The sequence below is a fragment of the Grosmannia clavigera genome, assembly GCF_000143105.1.
Source record: "Grosmannia clavigera kw1407 unplaced genomic scaffold GCSC_82, whole genome shotgun sequence".
Taxonomy (NCBI): domain Eukaryota; kingdom Fungi; phylum Ascomycota; class Sordariomycetes; order Ophiostomatales; family Ophiostomataceae; genus Leptographium; species Leptographium clavigerum.
Window position 1 is genome coordinate 494,256 of NW_014040576.1, and position 13,855 is coordinate 508,110.

Here is a 13,855-nt window from a genome sequence, read left to right on the forward strand (position 1 = left end):
CAGCCTGAGTGCGATCAGAAAAGCATGATTTTCAATGCCTCGCGAATACGAGTAAAGAAGCTAGGCCAAAGCCAGCTCTGTTCGGGCATCTGAGATCGAGCCAAGGACACAGCGACTTTGAGCTTTACTGGACCCACAGGGACGCCGTCTTCATGCGCCAGCTCTGCTGAAAGGGCTCATCGCACCGGTCGAGACGCAGTCCTGGCCCACCGGATCCTTTCGACACAGACGTGCGGGTCAACGATCCTTGGTACGAGTAGCGTCGTTGTGTACCAAAGTGTTTGGAATCTGTCGCTGCCAGGTGGATGGCATACATTTTCAGACTGCCACAAGCTTTGAGCAAAAGGTGGCAAATCCCGTATGCCTGCCAGTTTGTGGTGGAGCGGGCAACCTGCTTCGTTGTGCAGATTGTGGGGGTTGACGTATCGTACGGAGTACTCCGTACGGAGTTCATACACGGGATAGGAGGAAGGCGGCAGAGGAACAGCAATAGCAGCGTCCCCACCGTTGTGCATTTCATTGCGTTTCATGAAGCTTGCGATCGGCTACAATCAGAAGCCAGCCAGAATTTTGTACCAAGGATATTCATAGAACGAGTGCGAAGAGTCCGGTTTCCCAGCGTACCCGAGGCTTGATTGGCGTTTTCGTACAGCGATAAAGCGATTGGCTGCAGAGTTCGCTGGCATGTGCCCTTATGCAGATTGGTAGGACGTAAGATACGTCGTACTCCGTAAGGCTATGTTCAACCATGCGTAAGGGTAAAAGCTGCCTGCTTCGGTATGGCTGAAAATGGGGGCGATTTTCTGCCAATTGCCAAGGTGCAGTACGGAGTGCTGTAGCATGCCGTGCTTGCCGGCTAGCCTCGGGATAGATAAGAGAAAGACGGCAGAGAAAGGGCCTGTCTGCCAGGGCACAAGGCAAATTGGTAATTACTCCGTACTCCGTACTTGCGTCGTACTCGCCTGAATTTATGGCACCATTAGGTGGTGGTGATAGCGCACTGCCTCCCCACACCCCACAAAGCACTGACTCGGCCAGGCTTTGTTGGAATTTTTTTTCCCTATCCGTTCGTCCATTTCCGCCTGCTTAGTGCCTCCCCGAGCAGTTTCTAGCCAAGACGCCGTTCAACGTCATGGACGGCCCCGAGCGGCCCCAGGCTCGACGGTGCTGTTGCACGATACGTTGCCTATCTGCACTAGCACAGGACCTTTGCTCGTGACGCGTGCACGTCATAAAACGCTGGATCGTGAACGTCACGAGCTCAGGCAACAGCAGCCGCGGATAACCATCTGTGCATATTTCCATTTCTTTTTTTTTTCGTCTTTTTTTTCGTCTTTTTTCTCGCTCGCGCTTTTATCTATTTTATGGACGAGCTACCGACAGCGACCAATAGGAACCCCCACATGTGTTCACGAACACGATACAAAACACTTTTCCTCTGGCTGCCTGTAACATATGCATGTTACCTGGACCCCTTCTTTGTTGTCTTAAGCGATGACGAAGATTGCTCTCGCACCCGTGCTACAGAGGTCTTAGCTTATCCCTCCTTCCCGTTTCCCCCACCACAACCGCCAGGGTTCTCGCTGCCCCGTCCACATTCTTGATGCTCGTGTCGGCTTGGGCAGCCAGGCTATACATACTCGCAGAGAGTCTAGATGTGAAATCCATGTTATACATACACCCCACCTTTCTATCCTTTCCTCCGAGCGGTAAGGAAGATCAGCAGCTTGTGTTTGGCGGGGCCACCAGATGGAGTTATCTGCCGTCAGCAACCTTCCAATTTTATGTACTTTGATAAAATTATGAGATAAAGATGTGCCTGGCAACAGTATATAATAACACTATGACTCCTCCTACTTGACAATGTCTCCTTACTTTTTCTCTCTCATGTTTCTATAAAGCTTCGTTTCTTGTAACCTTTGCCAAAACTTGATACCCCAACCAATACCTTGACTTTTTGTCTCTTTCTTTGCAGAGCTCGCATAGTCCTTTCTTGACCAGACACCAACAAGACTGCTACGACACAATCGACCTTATCTATCGTCCCTTTCGACTACTACCTCTACATCATGTCGTCTCCGAACATGCCCAACGCCGAGATTCTGGCTCTCGCTTCTCAGGTGCAGAACTTTCTTCCTGAGACAGCCGACCGTCAGCCGTCCTTTTTCCTGTCACTAGCCCCTGCTACGTCGGCATCCTACCCCCGGCCGAAGAAGGCCGTCGTCGCCCCAGTCGGGGCTGCTGTTGCTGCCGCAGTCTCGGAGAAGAAGGAGCTGTCAGACAGCACTACAGTAGTGGCAGCAGCGATGACCTCTGTCGAGGAGGCCGTGCCTGAGAAGACCAGTGTGAAACAGCGCCGGAGCTCCAGCCTGAGCAGCAGCGACAGCATCAAGAGCGGACCTGTCTTCCGCTTCCTCAAGCTTGGTCCCGTCCACTGGGGCGAGCACCTTGATGACCACCAGCAGGACTGGAACGAGGTGGCGATCGAGTAGAGGGGAAGCATCTCAGTAGTCGATGTTGTCTGCACACAAAAGTCTTTTAATTTTTCACCAGCCTCTCGGGTGTGATTTTCTTTAACGACCCTTCAGCTTTACAGTCTATTGTGCACCACGTTTGGAAGCATTTATTCCCCCTCGTCTCACGGTTTTTCGTTTATTTTTGTGGTTTTATTTGCAAAGCAAGGTTTTGTTATGCGATCGGTACAGGCATGACCAACGAAGGGGGCGATTAGTCTTAAGAAGAACAACACAAATATCTGACAATTTCATGCAATTCTATGTCAAAGCTTGCCACTGTCCATCACACAATGAAGTGACTTCGTATGCACCACTGGTGTATGAGTTCTCGTAGGCAGACAACATAGCTTGCTTGCGTATGATGACACAGGGTCTGGTTGTAGTCTGATTGTGGAAATCGAGAGAATATCCACGGCCGGCTTACGAATAAAGTGCCGCCTTGGATGCAACCATAGATGAAAAGGGAAATAAAAACATCTTATTTATTTGTACAGCCATTTTTTATAAGAAGATCTACGCATGTTTATGGCATTGTTATGACACCGCCAAGAATGCGTTTGTGAGTCACCCCGTCATGCCGTGACAAGAAGGGTACGATGGCTTCTGAGAACACGCCGTGAAGGGCGACATATCGCAATTTCGAGCTACGCCATCTTCCAATTGAGGCCTCATATAAGACAACGGCAACACGAGCACCGAAGTAACGAGAAGATTGGGCCACGCAAGCTTACTCGCCTGGAAAAGCCCAGCCTTGTGGCGGCTTAGTCATCTACCGACTTGCCAAGACCGTCCTAATCTCACCCTCCTGCATGTAGTAGGCAGGTACGGAGTTCTCCGTAGTATTGAAGACAATTGACGCAGAGCGTAGCGAGCTGAAGGTCTCGGTGATGTGAGATCAGGTGTCTTGCTGGCGTTCGTGACAAGAGCACATGACCACCTCGTAGCACGTGCAAGATGCAGCCCCGCCATCACTTTAATGGGCTACTGGACGCGACGCGCCTTACCGTTTTGTCTAGCAACTGCATTCTTCCTAATTATGGCTTCGCCATCCGCCAGCTCTGTGGCCTCGTTCCAGACGGCTCGTACGACGTCTCCGTCAACAAATGGCCAAAATGGAAGAGAGACAGGCTCTGGAAGTGGTGGTGGTAACGATGCTCGTGAGACCGCAGCTGTTGGGGCCGAAACGGGCAGCTTTACAAAGCTGTATCGACCGGTGAGACAGCTGCCATATGAGCTCAAAGGCCACGTTCGGGTGTTTCTGGAAGAGCGAATGTGTGAGTACAGAGAGCATGGAGACAGAGAAGCGGAGACGAGAAGAGGCGTGCTAGCTGACAGCCGGGCGGAATGCTCGCTGCCAAACAGACAGCGAGGCCATCCAGCTTCTGACTAGCCTCCTGGCAGCGGGAGGTTCTGAGCGAGGGATCGGACAGCCGGTCTGGATTCCACCGCCCAGTCATCTGGCCGTGCTGGCAACGTTGATGGTGCACCCGGCCTACACGAGCCGCACGCAGGAGAACACGGACCTACGGGTGGCCGGCCATGCGCTGCAGTACCTGCGTCACATCCTGGCGGTGGCAGGGCCGATGCAGCCGGGCTTCCGGACGGCCTTTGCGTTCCGGGACGTGCGGGGACGAGGAGGTGGTAGTGGTGCGGCGTCTGTGGGAAGCGGTGGTGCGAATGCGAATGCGAGTGCGAGTGCCAATGCGAGTGCGAGTGCCAGCCGATCGCATTCCCGGCCGCGTCGGCTTAGAGCGCTGGGTGCGCGGTCGGGCATCTTTGGCGGCAGCGGTGCCGGTGGAGGTGGCAGCGGCCACAGAGACTACGTCGACAGCCGGACGCTCAAGTTTGACGACGACGACAACGAGCGGGCCAGCGCCGTTCTCGCGGCGGCCGGCATCAGCGTCGACACTCTGGCGACCACGGCCAGCAGCCGCGATGGTGCAGCAGATGCCGATGTGGGTGCGGCTTTTGATTTTGCACACGGCCTCGATGTAGACACGGACATGGACGCGGACGAAGACGCGATCAGCGGGCGGATGGCCACGCGGGACAGCGTGTGGACGCGCGGACAGGACTTTTGGCGGGTGGCCGGCTGGGCCCTCAGCTGCAGCGTGGAGGCACCGCTGCGGTGGCGGTACTGGCAGGCATGGATGGTCCTCGTGGTCGACGTGCTCGAGGCAGACCTGGCCGCACGGCTAGGCGAGGAGCACGCACAGGGCGGAAAGGGGACATCGCCATCGGGACGAGAGGCTGCAGCGGCCACGGCAATCACAGCGACAGCCGAGACACCTCTCCACAAGTCCCTGCTGTTTTCCTATCTGCAGGGTTGGGGTAGCCACTCGCAGCTGCGGCATCTGGCCTCGGCCATCGTCACGGACGGCTCACAGGCGGCACATTTGCGCGAGGTCTTTGACAAGGAGACGATGACGACGACGACGACGACGACGACGAAAACGACGACGACAACGACGACGACAACGACGACGACGACAGGACACGGCGGTACTGCTGGGGCGAACGGGATGACAGCCGCATCAAGACGTCTGTTGGAGCTCGACAGCACCAAATTTGGCGACTATAGCGACGACGAGTCCCCGCCACCATCACCGACTACAGCGGCCACCGATTCTGGATATGGGTCTGGCTCTACAGGCACAATACCGAACCCGGGGAACGATCCGGGCTTTCTCGAATCCGTTCCCCTTCGTCGACGGCTGTTCTATCTGGTAAGACTTGTATTCTGTTTGGTTGATCCTACTTCCAAGTTCACGTAGGTCTTGTCTGACAATGCGGCCAGGTTGTGCTTGCGGCCATGTGTTTCCCCGCAGACTTTGCGCCAGTTGACGTGGTCTACCGCACATTTGCCGACGTGCTGCGGGAGACGGACGTGACCGTGTTCTCCTCGTTTGTCTCGCTGCCACCGCCGGCTGCGAGTGCAGCACTGTGGACAGCATCAGCGCCACCGCCGATCACGGCCAACGACGCGTTTGTCGGCCTGTTTCGGCACATTCTCTTCACGGTACTGCCGCTGTCGGCACCGAAGCCACGGCTGGTGGACCCAGACGCAGACAGCCGCTTGAGCGTGTCGCAGCAGCTGTTGGAGCGCTGTTTCCTGCCGTTTGCCGCGAACACGGTGGTGCTGGGGGCTAACGTGCGCATGGCGCTGGTGTTGGAGAGTCTGTTCCGCATCGTCTGGGGGGCGGGACGAGGCAGCGGCGACAGCAGACAGCTCTGCTGGACGAAAGCTCTACAGGAGGCGGCAGAGGCGGGCGTGCGGGCGCGCGAGGCTCGGCCACGGCCACCCAGGAAGAAGACGTTTGAGCTGGAGGCCTTTGGACAGGACCTGATGCGACGATCGGGTCGGCGGCTGCTGAGCATGGTGCAGCTGGCGAAGATGGAGGGGAGTGAAGAGGGAGGAGTGAGATGAGGAAAGAGGGGCGAGACTCGAAAGAGACTTGACAAGATATCAAATATTGATAGACGACCGGATAAAGGCTATTGCTTTGGTTCACGTGGTGTCCAAGCCTGAGGCTGCCATTTCTGACGACTGGGCTGCTCGGACTTCCAAGAGTCAGGAGGAGTGGCAGAAGGAAGACGATCGGTTTCCAAAGTTCGTTGTGGTTGTGAGGACTGTTCTGCTGGCAGCTGTGGAAGGACGAGACTGGGGCCCGAGTCGACACGTTTGGCCCCGGCCCAACGGGCGTCGGCAGCAGCGGCTAGCAGGCGCATCTGCTGCTGGCGGGCGAGTTCGTGGCGCTGCTCGTCGAGAGAAGGGGGTTCGCGACGGGTGTGTCGGAGCCATTGATGCCATTGGGGCGGCACCTTCACGTCGCTGTGGTGAGTGCCGCGGGGGTACTGGACGATGCGGCGCCAGCGGGCGGTGGCACTATCGTTGTGGCCGCGGATGTCGCGAAACTCCCAGTAGGTGTTGCCGTCGAGATCGTGACCTGGAAGTTAGAAGGAATTGTGAGGCTTCTCGGCTGCAAGTTCATCCATACCGATCAGAAACTGCTTTCGCCACGGCAGGCGGAGAGCCTTCCAGCTCAACCAGAGCTGTGCGAAGCGGGATACGGACTTCGGCATGACAGCAGTGATGACAGGACAGTATGTCCGGAGAATGGTGGGAATGGTGGATGGTGAAAATAGGATTACCGATGGTGGAAAACTCATTAGACGACAAATGGAAATGCCCAGAGCGGACTAGCTCATGGCAGCCGAATTGCAACGGCTGTGAGTGGTCTAAGGGGTCTAGTCCACTAAAGTGGGGTCTCTTTCTAGAATTTGAAAGGAGTCTATGGAGTACGGAGTACGGAGTACGGAGCTGTGAGTAAAGGAGCGTTGCGCGTGAAGCAGCTGTATGAGAAAGAGCAGTCAGACCATAGAGTCTTGTCACGGAGACAGGATCGGAAGCGATGGAAGACTGAGACAGATACAGCTTTGTGCTGGTATGAGCAGACAAACACGTCATCAGCGGTGGCTTGCAGAGGTGCGGGGGAAAAAGTGTGGCGCCGGCAGGCTGCAGGCAGTATTAATATGAGATTATTTATTTTGGCGATCTCTATTATTAAGGCTGTCCCTATTCTCCTTCCTCGCCTCCCGTCCTCTCCTTGCACCGCTGTCCGACACGATCTCGACAGGCAGACAGATTTCAAAGGACAAACAGCCGGGACGAGCAGCAACTGAGCGCTACGTGAGTACGGAGTATTGAGACGGGAATTTGGCAGACGCACGCGATCACCCGACCGACCTGTGCGAAGTGAGCGAGATGGCGACGGTGTCATCGCTCGACGGCGACCTGCGGCGGCTGCGGCTGGACAAGTACACGCCGGCGGCGGCACGTGAAGCACGTGAATGGGTAGAGAGCGTGCTGGGCGAGCCGCTGAGCGGGAGCGACCTGCTGGACGGCCTGCGCGACGGGGTGGCGCTGTGCCGGCTGGCGAACCTGGCCATGTCAGGACCGGGAATCCGGTTCAAGAAGTCGGCCATGCCGTTTGTGCAGATGGAGAACATCTCGCACTTTCTGCGGGCATGCCAGGCGCCACCGCTCAGCCTGCAGCAGCACGACGTCTTCCTGACCGTGGACCTGTACGAGGCCAAGGACCCGGCCCAGGTGCTGCAGTGTCTGATGGCCTTTAGCCGGGCGGCGAACCGCGTGAACCCGACCGCGTTTCCGACCGCCATGGGGCCGCGGCCGAGCGGCCGAGCAGCCGGCGGTGGTGGCAGCACGGTCGGCGGCAATTCCGCTGCTGTCGGGGCCTATACGGCCACGGCTGGCGGTTCGGGCGTGGGCGGGTCGGTCATCAGTCCGTCGAACTCGGCCGGGCTCAACAATGGCGGCGGACGGAGCCCGACAACACAGCCGAGCACGTGGAGCAAGCGGAACATGGAGGGAGCGACGCCGACCGCTCCGGCCTGGAACATTGCACAGTACGGCTACATTGGCGGCGCCAGCCAGGGCAACCTGGGCATCTCGTTTGGAGGTCGGCGACAGATTACAAACTCGGAGCCCAAGGTGATGAGCCTGGCCGAACGCGAACGGCTGCGGAAGGCGAAGGAGGCCGAGACGGAGACGCGACAGAAGGCGAAGGAGGCCGAGACGGAGATGCGACAGAAGGCAAAAGAGGCCGAGGCGGAGACGCGACAACAAAAGGAGAAGGAGTCGGCAGCACAGGCAGCCAAGGCAGAGGAGAAGCGCAAGGCGGACGAGGAGCGGCGGCGATGGGAGGAAGAGGAGAAGCAGTGGAAGCTGACGGAAGAGAAGCGACGCCGGGACGAGGCCGAGGCTGAAGCCCGTCTGGCCGAAGAGCGACAGCGGCTACGAAGCAGCGGGAAGGCGACAGGCGGCATTGTGGCAGCAGCGATGACGACGACGACGACGACAGCGACGACAGCAACAACCGCAGCAACAGCAACAACAGCAGTCGGTGGACGAGACGGCCGTCTACACGGACAGCTCCTGAGCCAGTACCAAGCCGAGCAGAACGGGACGAGCGGTGGAGGTGGAGGGAGCAAGCAGCCGCTGCGCCAACACGAGGACGAAGACAGCCGTGGCGGATCAGCCTACAGCAACCGGGTGCGCGAGCTAGAACAGGAGCTGGAGCAGGCGCGACAGCGAGAGCAGGAATACGAGCGCGAGCGACGAGGACGAGGGCCGACGGCGGCGGCGACCGGGCTCTCGGTAGACGAGGGCAAGGCGCGGTCTCGAAGCCGGGCGCGATCGCGCAGCCAGGCACCCGGAACGGCCGGACAGCTCAAGAGTCCGGTGCCAAGCCGCCAGGATTCATGGTCGCGTCACGAGCCCGAGATTTTGCGGACGCCTCGCAGTCGAAGTCGCCATCGGTTTGCCGACCAGGAGCCGCAGCGTGTTGGTGGCGGCCTGGCCAGTCCGCTCAGCAGTCCACCGTTGGGGGCTAGCCGGCCAGGCAGCCAGCCGGTGAGCTCGCCGGCACAGCCGTTGTCGCCGCGACCGCTGCCGGATCCACGAGCCAGCAGCCGCTTCGGCCAGCCACAATCGCCACAGCCACATCAGCCACAATCACCACACCAGCCACATCACGCCCCCGGCTTGGCCTCGCCCATCTCGCCACAGCTGCCGCCACGCAGCCGTCCGCTGCCGAACCCGTCGGCCTACGCGGCGACGTCGTCGTCACGGCCGAGCACTGCGCTGCCGGGAAGCTTTCCGTCGCCGTCGCCGTCGTCGTCGCCGCTGTCGCTGCGGTCACCGCCGAAGCAGCTGGGCGCTAGGCCGGTCACGAAACCGGGACAGTCGCTGCTGGAACGCGAGATGGAGCTGGAACGCCAGCGCCAGCGCGAATGGGAGGATGCTCAGCAGGCAACGGCAGCGGCAGCTGCCGGTCTCCAGCAGGCCACCGGCACCGGCACCGGCTCCAACAACAACAATGTCGACGGCATCGACGGCCGCTGGGACGTCAGCCAGTGGGGCGGCTTCACCGGCGGCGACAGCCAGAACCGCGGGGCACAGGGCATCGGGGCTGGACGCCGACAGATTGTCGGCCCGCGGCCGCTGCCGGGATTGCCCGGGCAGCGGTGAGATGAGGCGGTGGTCCTCGACGACGTTGCGCTCGAAGACTCACCACCAGAAGATTCCCCCTTGGACGATCTGCTCGATCTGTACGCTGACTAAGCGAAGAGCACTACCCACACGCTTGCAGCCGCAAACGTGCAGCTGCAAGCAAGCCACAACAAGCCACACCAAGCTACACCACCACCACCACACTTACCTTTTTTTTTGTACACTGACCCAGCAGGAACGCCTTCCTGCTTGCTTAACCTTCTCTTGTACCCCTTTTTTTTGTATGTTGAATAATAGATAGCCATTTGTACGAGCGAAACAATAAAGCGCCTTGTAAGTAGTCAGATTGTATGACGTAAGATCAACCAGCAAGCGAGCTAAAGCAAGCATCCCAGCAAACACGCAAACAGAAAGCATACGTTAGGTATAATAAACAATTCTTTGCCGCCAAAATCTACTCCCCTTGGACGATCCCCTCTCGAGCCAGTACCACTTCTGGGTGCTTGGCAATGGTGCTGTCGGCGCTGCTTCCTTCTCCGACATCCGTGGCTGTGCTGTCCGCTGGTTCTGAAATTGCTGCGCCGTCTAGTCGAATTTCCACTGTTTGCTGAGGCATCTGTCCGGCCTCCTGTCCAACCTTCCTGGCCTTGTGCTTGTCTCCCTCCGATCGCCTCCCCCCGTCCGCCGCCGTCAGCGACTTCCGGTGCTGGTGTCGCTCGTAGTGATGGTTGTGCGCGTGTCCATAGCTCCGCCGACCCATGACGCTCTCCAGCGTCTCACCGCGCCGCACTGCTGCCAGCGCCACGGCTGCCACATCCGCACTCTCCAGGGCTGCGTCTAGCGCGCGATTCGGCAGAAAACTTGGGTGTCGGTGGTGGCCCTTTCCTCGATCTTCCCTTACTCGACCTTCTCTTCCTCGGCCTTCTTCGGCATTTCCCGATTCGCCCCCTCCTTTCTTCCACTTCTTCCCTCCCCCCTGCACGGCTTCGTACAGCGCCTGCATCGTCTCCCAGCCGGCCACTGCTTGTTGGGTCAGGTGCCGCCTCGTCTTGCCGTCCATGGCCAGGACCTCGCGCTGTCCCTGGGCAATTCGGGCCCGACGCACGCCCTTAGTCGAGCGACCGGTCTTCTCCATCTCGCGGGCCAGCCCCTTAACCGCGTACCCAATCGGCCCAATCACGGCTGCGATGCCCTTGAGACAGAACCCCATGACGCCCATGCCAAGTCCGCTGACAAAGCCGTGCATGCCGCCACCGTTGCGCGTGTGTCGCACCGGCAGCAACACCAGCCCCGTCACGCCGTCGTATACACCAAGCACGAGCTCTCGGCCGGCCGCCCGCAAACCGCTCTTGATGCCCGTCACCCGTGGCGTTTGTCGTACCGTGTCGTCGCCGTACAGTCGCGGTGCATTGTGGAAGCCTTGGCAGATGGAAAACCAGAGCTCGATCGGCGCCAGCACCAGCGCCTTGGCCGTCTTGCTCGCCCCGTAGCCCATGGCCGAGAGCAGTGCCACGGCCTCGTCACCGACTTCGCTGGCCCGTCCCCCCGAATTCCTCGCCATCTTGCGCTCCCTCTTCCGGGCCCGCTGCTCTTCTCGCTTCCGCCGCCACTGTGCCTCTGCCGCCCCAAACGGCAGCCCGTCCTGGATGCTCTTGGCCAGCGCCCCGAAGATGGCTGAGATCGGCTCGCCCGGGCCCTCAAAGTCGTTCCACTCCGTGTTGCGCAGCAGCCGCAGCTTACCGTAGCTCAGCTGGCCCTCCTGCACCAGCAGCTCGACTGCTGCTGCTCCGAGCCGCATGTTGCCGCGTCTGCTCTGCCACACCGCTATCCGGTCCGGGAAGATGGCGCACCGCATCGAGCTCAGACCCTCCAGCCGCAGCGTCCGGTGGAATGACCGGCACGCGTTCAGCGCCCCGTCACCCTCTGCCGCAATGCTCTCCGCTACCGCTTGTGCTGCCTGTCGTGCCTCCGCCCCGAGACATTGTCGGATCCCCTCGGCCAGCCGCTCGGCCGTCAGCTGCTTGTACGGCACCGGCTTCGGCCCCACGCCCGACTTCTCAATCATGCTGCCCCAGAAGTACTGGTCGCCAAAGAACGGCACCACCATCGTCGGCAGTCCGCACTTGAGCGCGATCGCCGTCGTGCCCGCTCCTCCGTGGATCACGCACGCCCGCACCTGTGGGAACAGCCAATCGTGTGGCGTGTTCTCCAGCATGAACACGTCTTCCGGCACCGCGCCGCCCTGCCCGCCGCCCAGCCCACCCCAGCCCTTGGACACGAGCGCCCGCACGCCCGCCAGCTTGACTGCTGCAAAAATCATCTCCGTGAACCGGTCTGCGTCGTCCACTACGATCGACCCGAACCCGATGTACACTGGCGGCTCCGGGCTCGCCGCCAAGAACGCTTCCAGCTCGCGCGGCGGCGCAAACGACGCCGCCAGCTCCAGGAACACAAATCCAGAGATGTCGATCTCCGGGCCCCAGTCACTCGGCTTCGGCACCAGTCCCGGGCTCCACAGATACGTGAACGGCACCTGCATCCGGTACGCTGATCCCGGCGCCCACAGTCGCGACACCGGGTCCAGTCCCAGCGTCTTCACCCGCAGGTCGTTCACCAGGTCGCCCAGCCCTTGCCACACCATCATGTCCACCAACAGGTACGACATGAAGTTAGTGTAGCCCAGGTCCACGTCTGACTGCTTGATGATGGCTAGCGGGTGCGGGAACGCTTGCGTCGGCGTATATGGGAACGTGAACATCATGTGCAGCGGGATCCCCAGCGCCTCCGCACAGTGCGTGTGCGCGAAGCTCGGCGGGTTTGCAATGATCGCATCCGCCACAAACGGCTCACGCTCGCCCATGTTGTTACGGTTGCGCATGTCTGTCGGGTCGTCTGTAGCCTCCACACACGCCCGCCAGAAGCCTTGAAAGAGCTCGGCCATCATCGCCCGCCGTCGCCCAATGTCGCCTGCTTTGACCGATTCCAGGCTTGGGATCATGCCCGGGTTCTTGACCATGAACGCCATCAGCTCCGCCGGGTCGCCGCCCACCGAGAAGAACTCAAGCCCGGCGTCCTTTTCGATGAAGTCGCGGAAGGCCGGGTGTGTCGCGATCCGCACCCGGTGCCCGTACTGCTCCTTTAGCACCTTGCCGATCTTCAGGAACGGCTGCGCGTCGCCACGGGACCCGATCACCATGATCACAATGTTCAGCCGCGGACATGGCCGCCGCGCCCGCTGGAGCAGCAGCCGCTCCACCGGCGACATCGCTGCCGTCGCTTTGCCATCGCCGGCAGCGAATGTCGACGCCGTGCTCACGTCTCCTTCCAGGTCGCTGAGCACTCCATTCTCCCGCGCCGTCATCTTGCGCACTGCCGCCCCGACTGCCTTGGCCAGGTAACCCGTGTGGCTCGTGTCCCTGACCGAGATCGGGAGCCGCCCGTCGCGGCGGAAGGTCTGTCCGCCGCCCGGGTCCTCTTGCACTTCATGCGAGTCCGGTTTTCGCAGCACCCTCTTTCTCCAGAATTGCCCGCCGGAAAAGGGAGGTTGGGCCTGCTGTTCGTGGTCGTGGCCGTGCACGTGCTCGTGCTGACCCTGCTGATCCTCCTGGCTCTGCTGCCTCTTCTGTTCTCGCTCGTTCTGCTGCTTGATGTGCTCGTGCAGGCCGCGTCTGATCAATCCGGCACCGCCGCTCGAGAAGAACGGCCCGGTCGCCCCGTCCTCGAGGTCGCTGTCATCGTCGACCGCATTCCAGTTGATCGTCGACGTCCGCCGCATCTCATGGAAGAGCACAAACTCGTCCGTCTGGCCCCTTGCCGGCAGCGGCATGGTCGACGACCGCAGAAAGCGGGCGCGCCGGGGTGGCGCCACAACCGGCCCCAGATCCAATCCCGGCGACCGCCTCGACTCGCTGCTGCCCCGCTCCGACGCTGCCGACGGCGGCCGCGGCTCTCTCTCCATGGCCAAGTCGTGCAGCACCGTAGCACTCTCGGAGCGCGGGAGTCCTTGGGAGGCCCGCTCAGACTGCGTCATTGCTGTCATTCCCGTCATTGTCGTCGTCCCTGTCCGCTGCAGCACCATCTCCGACAGAAAGTAGTCGTTGGCTGTGTCGACGCCAACGGCAGGCGATTCTACCGCCGGTGGCACTTCTGACGGATAGGCAATATGCCCGTCGTCGTCGAGCACCAGACTGGCTGCTCGGCCCTGTCGGCTGACGGGGTCGTAATGTGGTTTTCCGCTCATCGGCCTGCTGTTCGTATCTGTCCCGCTGCTGTGGTTCGATGTGTCCGGCATGTTCCCGCTGGGCAT

The 13,855-nt window shown here is 60.2% G+C and overlaps 4 protein-coding genes across 4 annotated transcripts; 3 read left to right on the top strand and 1 right to left on the bottom strand.

The window, feature by feature from the left end:
• Nucleotides 1–2,069: 2,069 nt before the first annotated feature.
• Nucleotides 2,070–2,492, top strand: CMQ_7831 (uncharacterized protein; the record flags this gene model as incomplete). Its single annotated transcript, XM_014313471.1, has 1 exon — nucleotides 2,070–2,492. One exon carries the CDS (start codon nucleotides 2,070–2,072, stop codon nucleotides 2,490–2,492), a length of 423 nt encoding a protein of 140 aa, XP_014168946.1.
• Nucleotides 2,493–3,552: 1,060 nt separating this feature from the next.
• CMQ_7909 (uncharacterized protein) lies at nucleotides 3,553–6,656 on the top strand (the record flags this gene model as incomplete). The annotated part of the gene is made up of 5 exons (XM_014313549.1): nucleotides 3,553–3,790; nucleotides 3,879–5,242; nucleotides 5,314–5,934; nucleotides 6,011–6,139; nucleotides 6,237–6,656. The coding sequence occupies 5 exons, from the start codon at nucleotides 3,553–3,555 to the stop codon at nucleotides 6,654–6,656; spliced, it is 2,772 nt and encodes a 923-aa protein (XP_014169024.1).
• A 625-nt stretch (nucleotides 6,657–7,281) lies between these two features.
• Nucleotides 7,282–9,567, top strand: CMQ_7825 (CH domain containing protein; the record flags this gene model as incomplete). Its single annotated transcript, XM_014313465.1, has 2 exons — nucleotides 7,282–9,161; nucleotides 9,261–9,567. The coding sequence occupies 2 exons, from the start codon at nucleotides 7,282–7,284 to the stop codon at nucleotides 9,565–9,567; spliced, it is 2,187 nt and encodes a 728-aa protein (XP_014168940.1).
• A 436-nt stretch (nucleotides 9,568–10,003) lies between these two features.
• On the bottom strand, nucleotides 10,004–13,855 carry CMQ_7779 (udp-transferase; the record flags this gene model as incomplete). The annotated part of the gene is made up of 1 exon (XM_014313419.1): nucleotides 10,004–13,855. One exon carries the CDS (start codon nucleotides 13,853–13,855, stop codon nucleotides 10,004–10,006), a length of 3,852 nt encoding a protein of 1,283 aa, XP_014168894.1.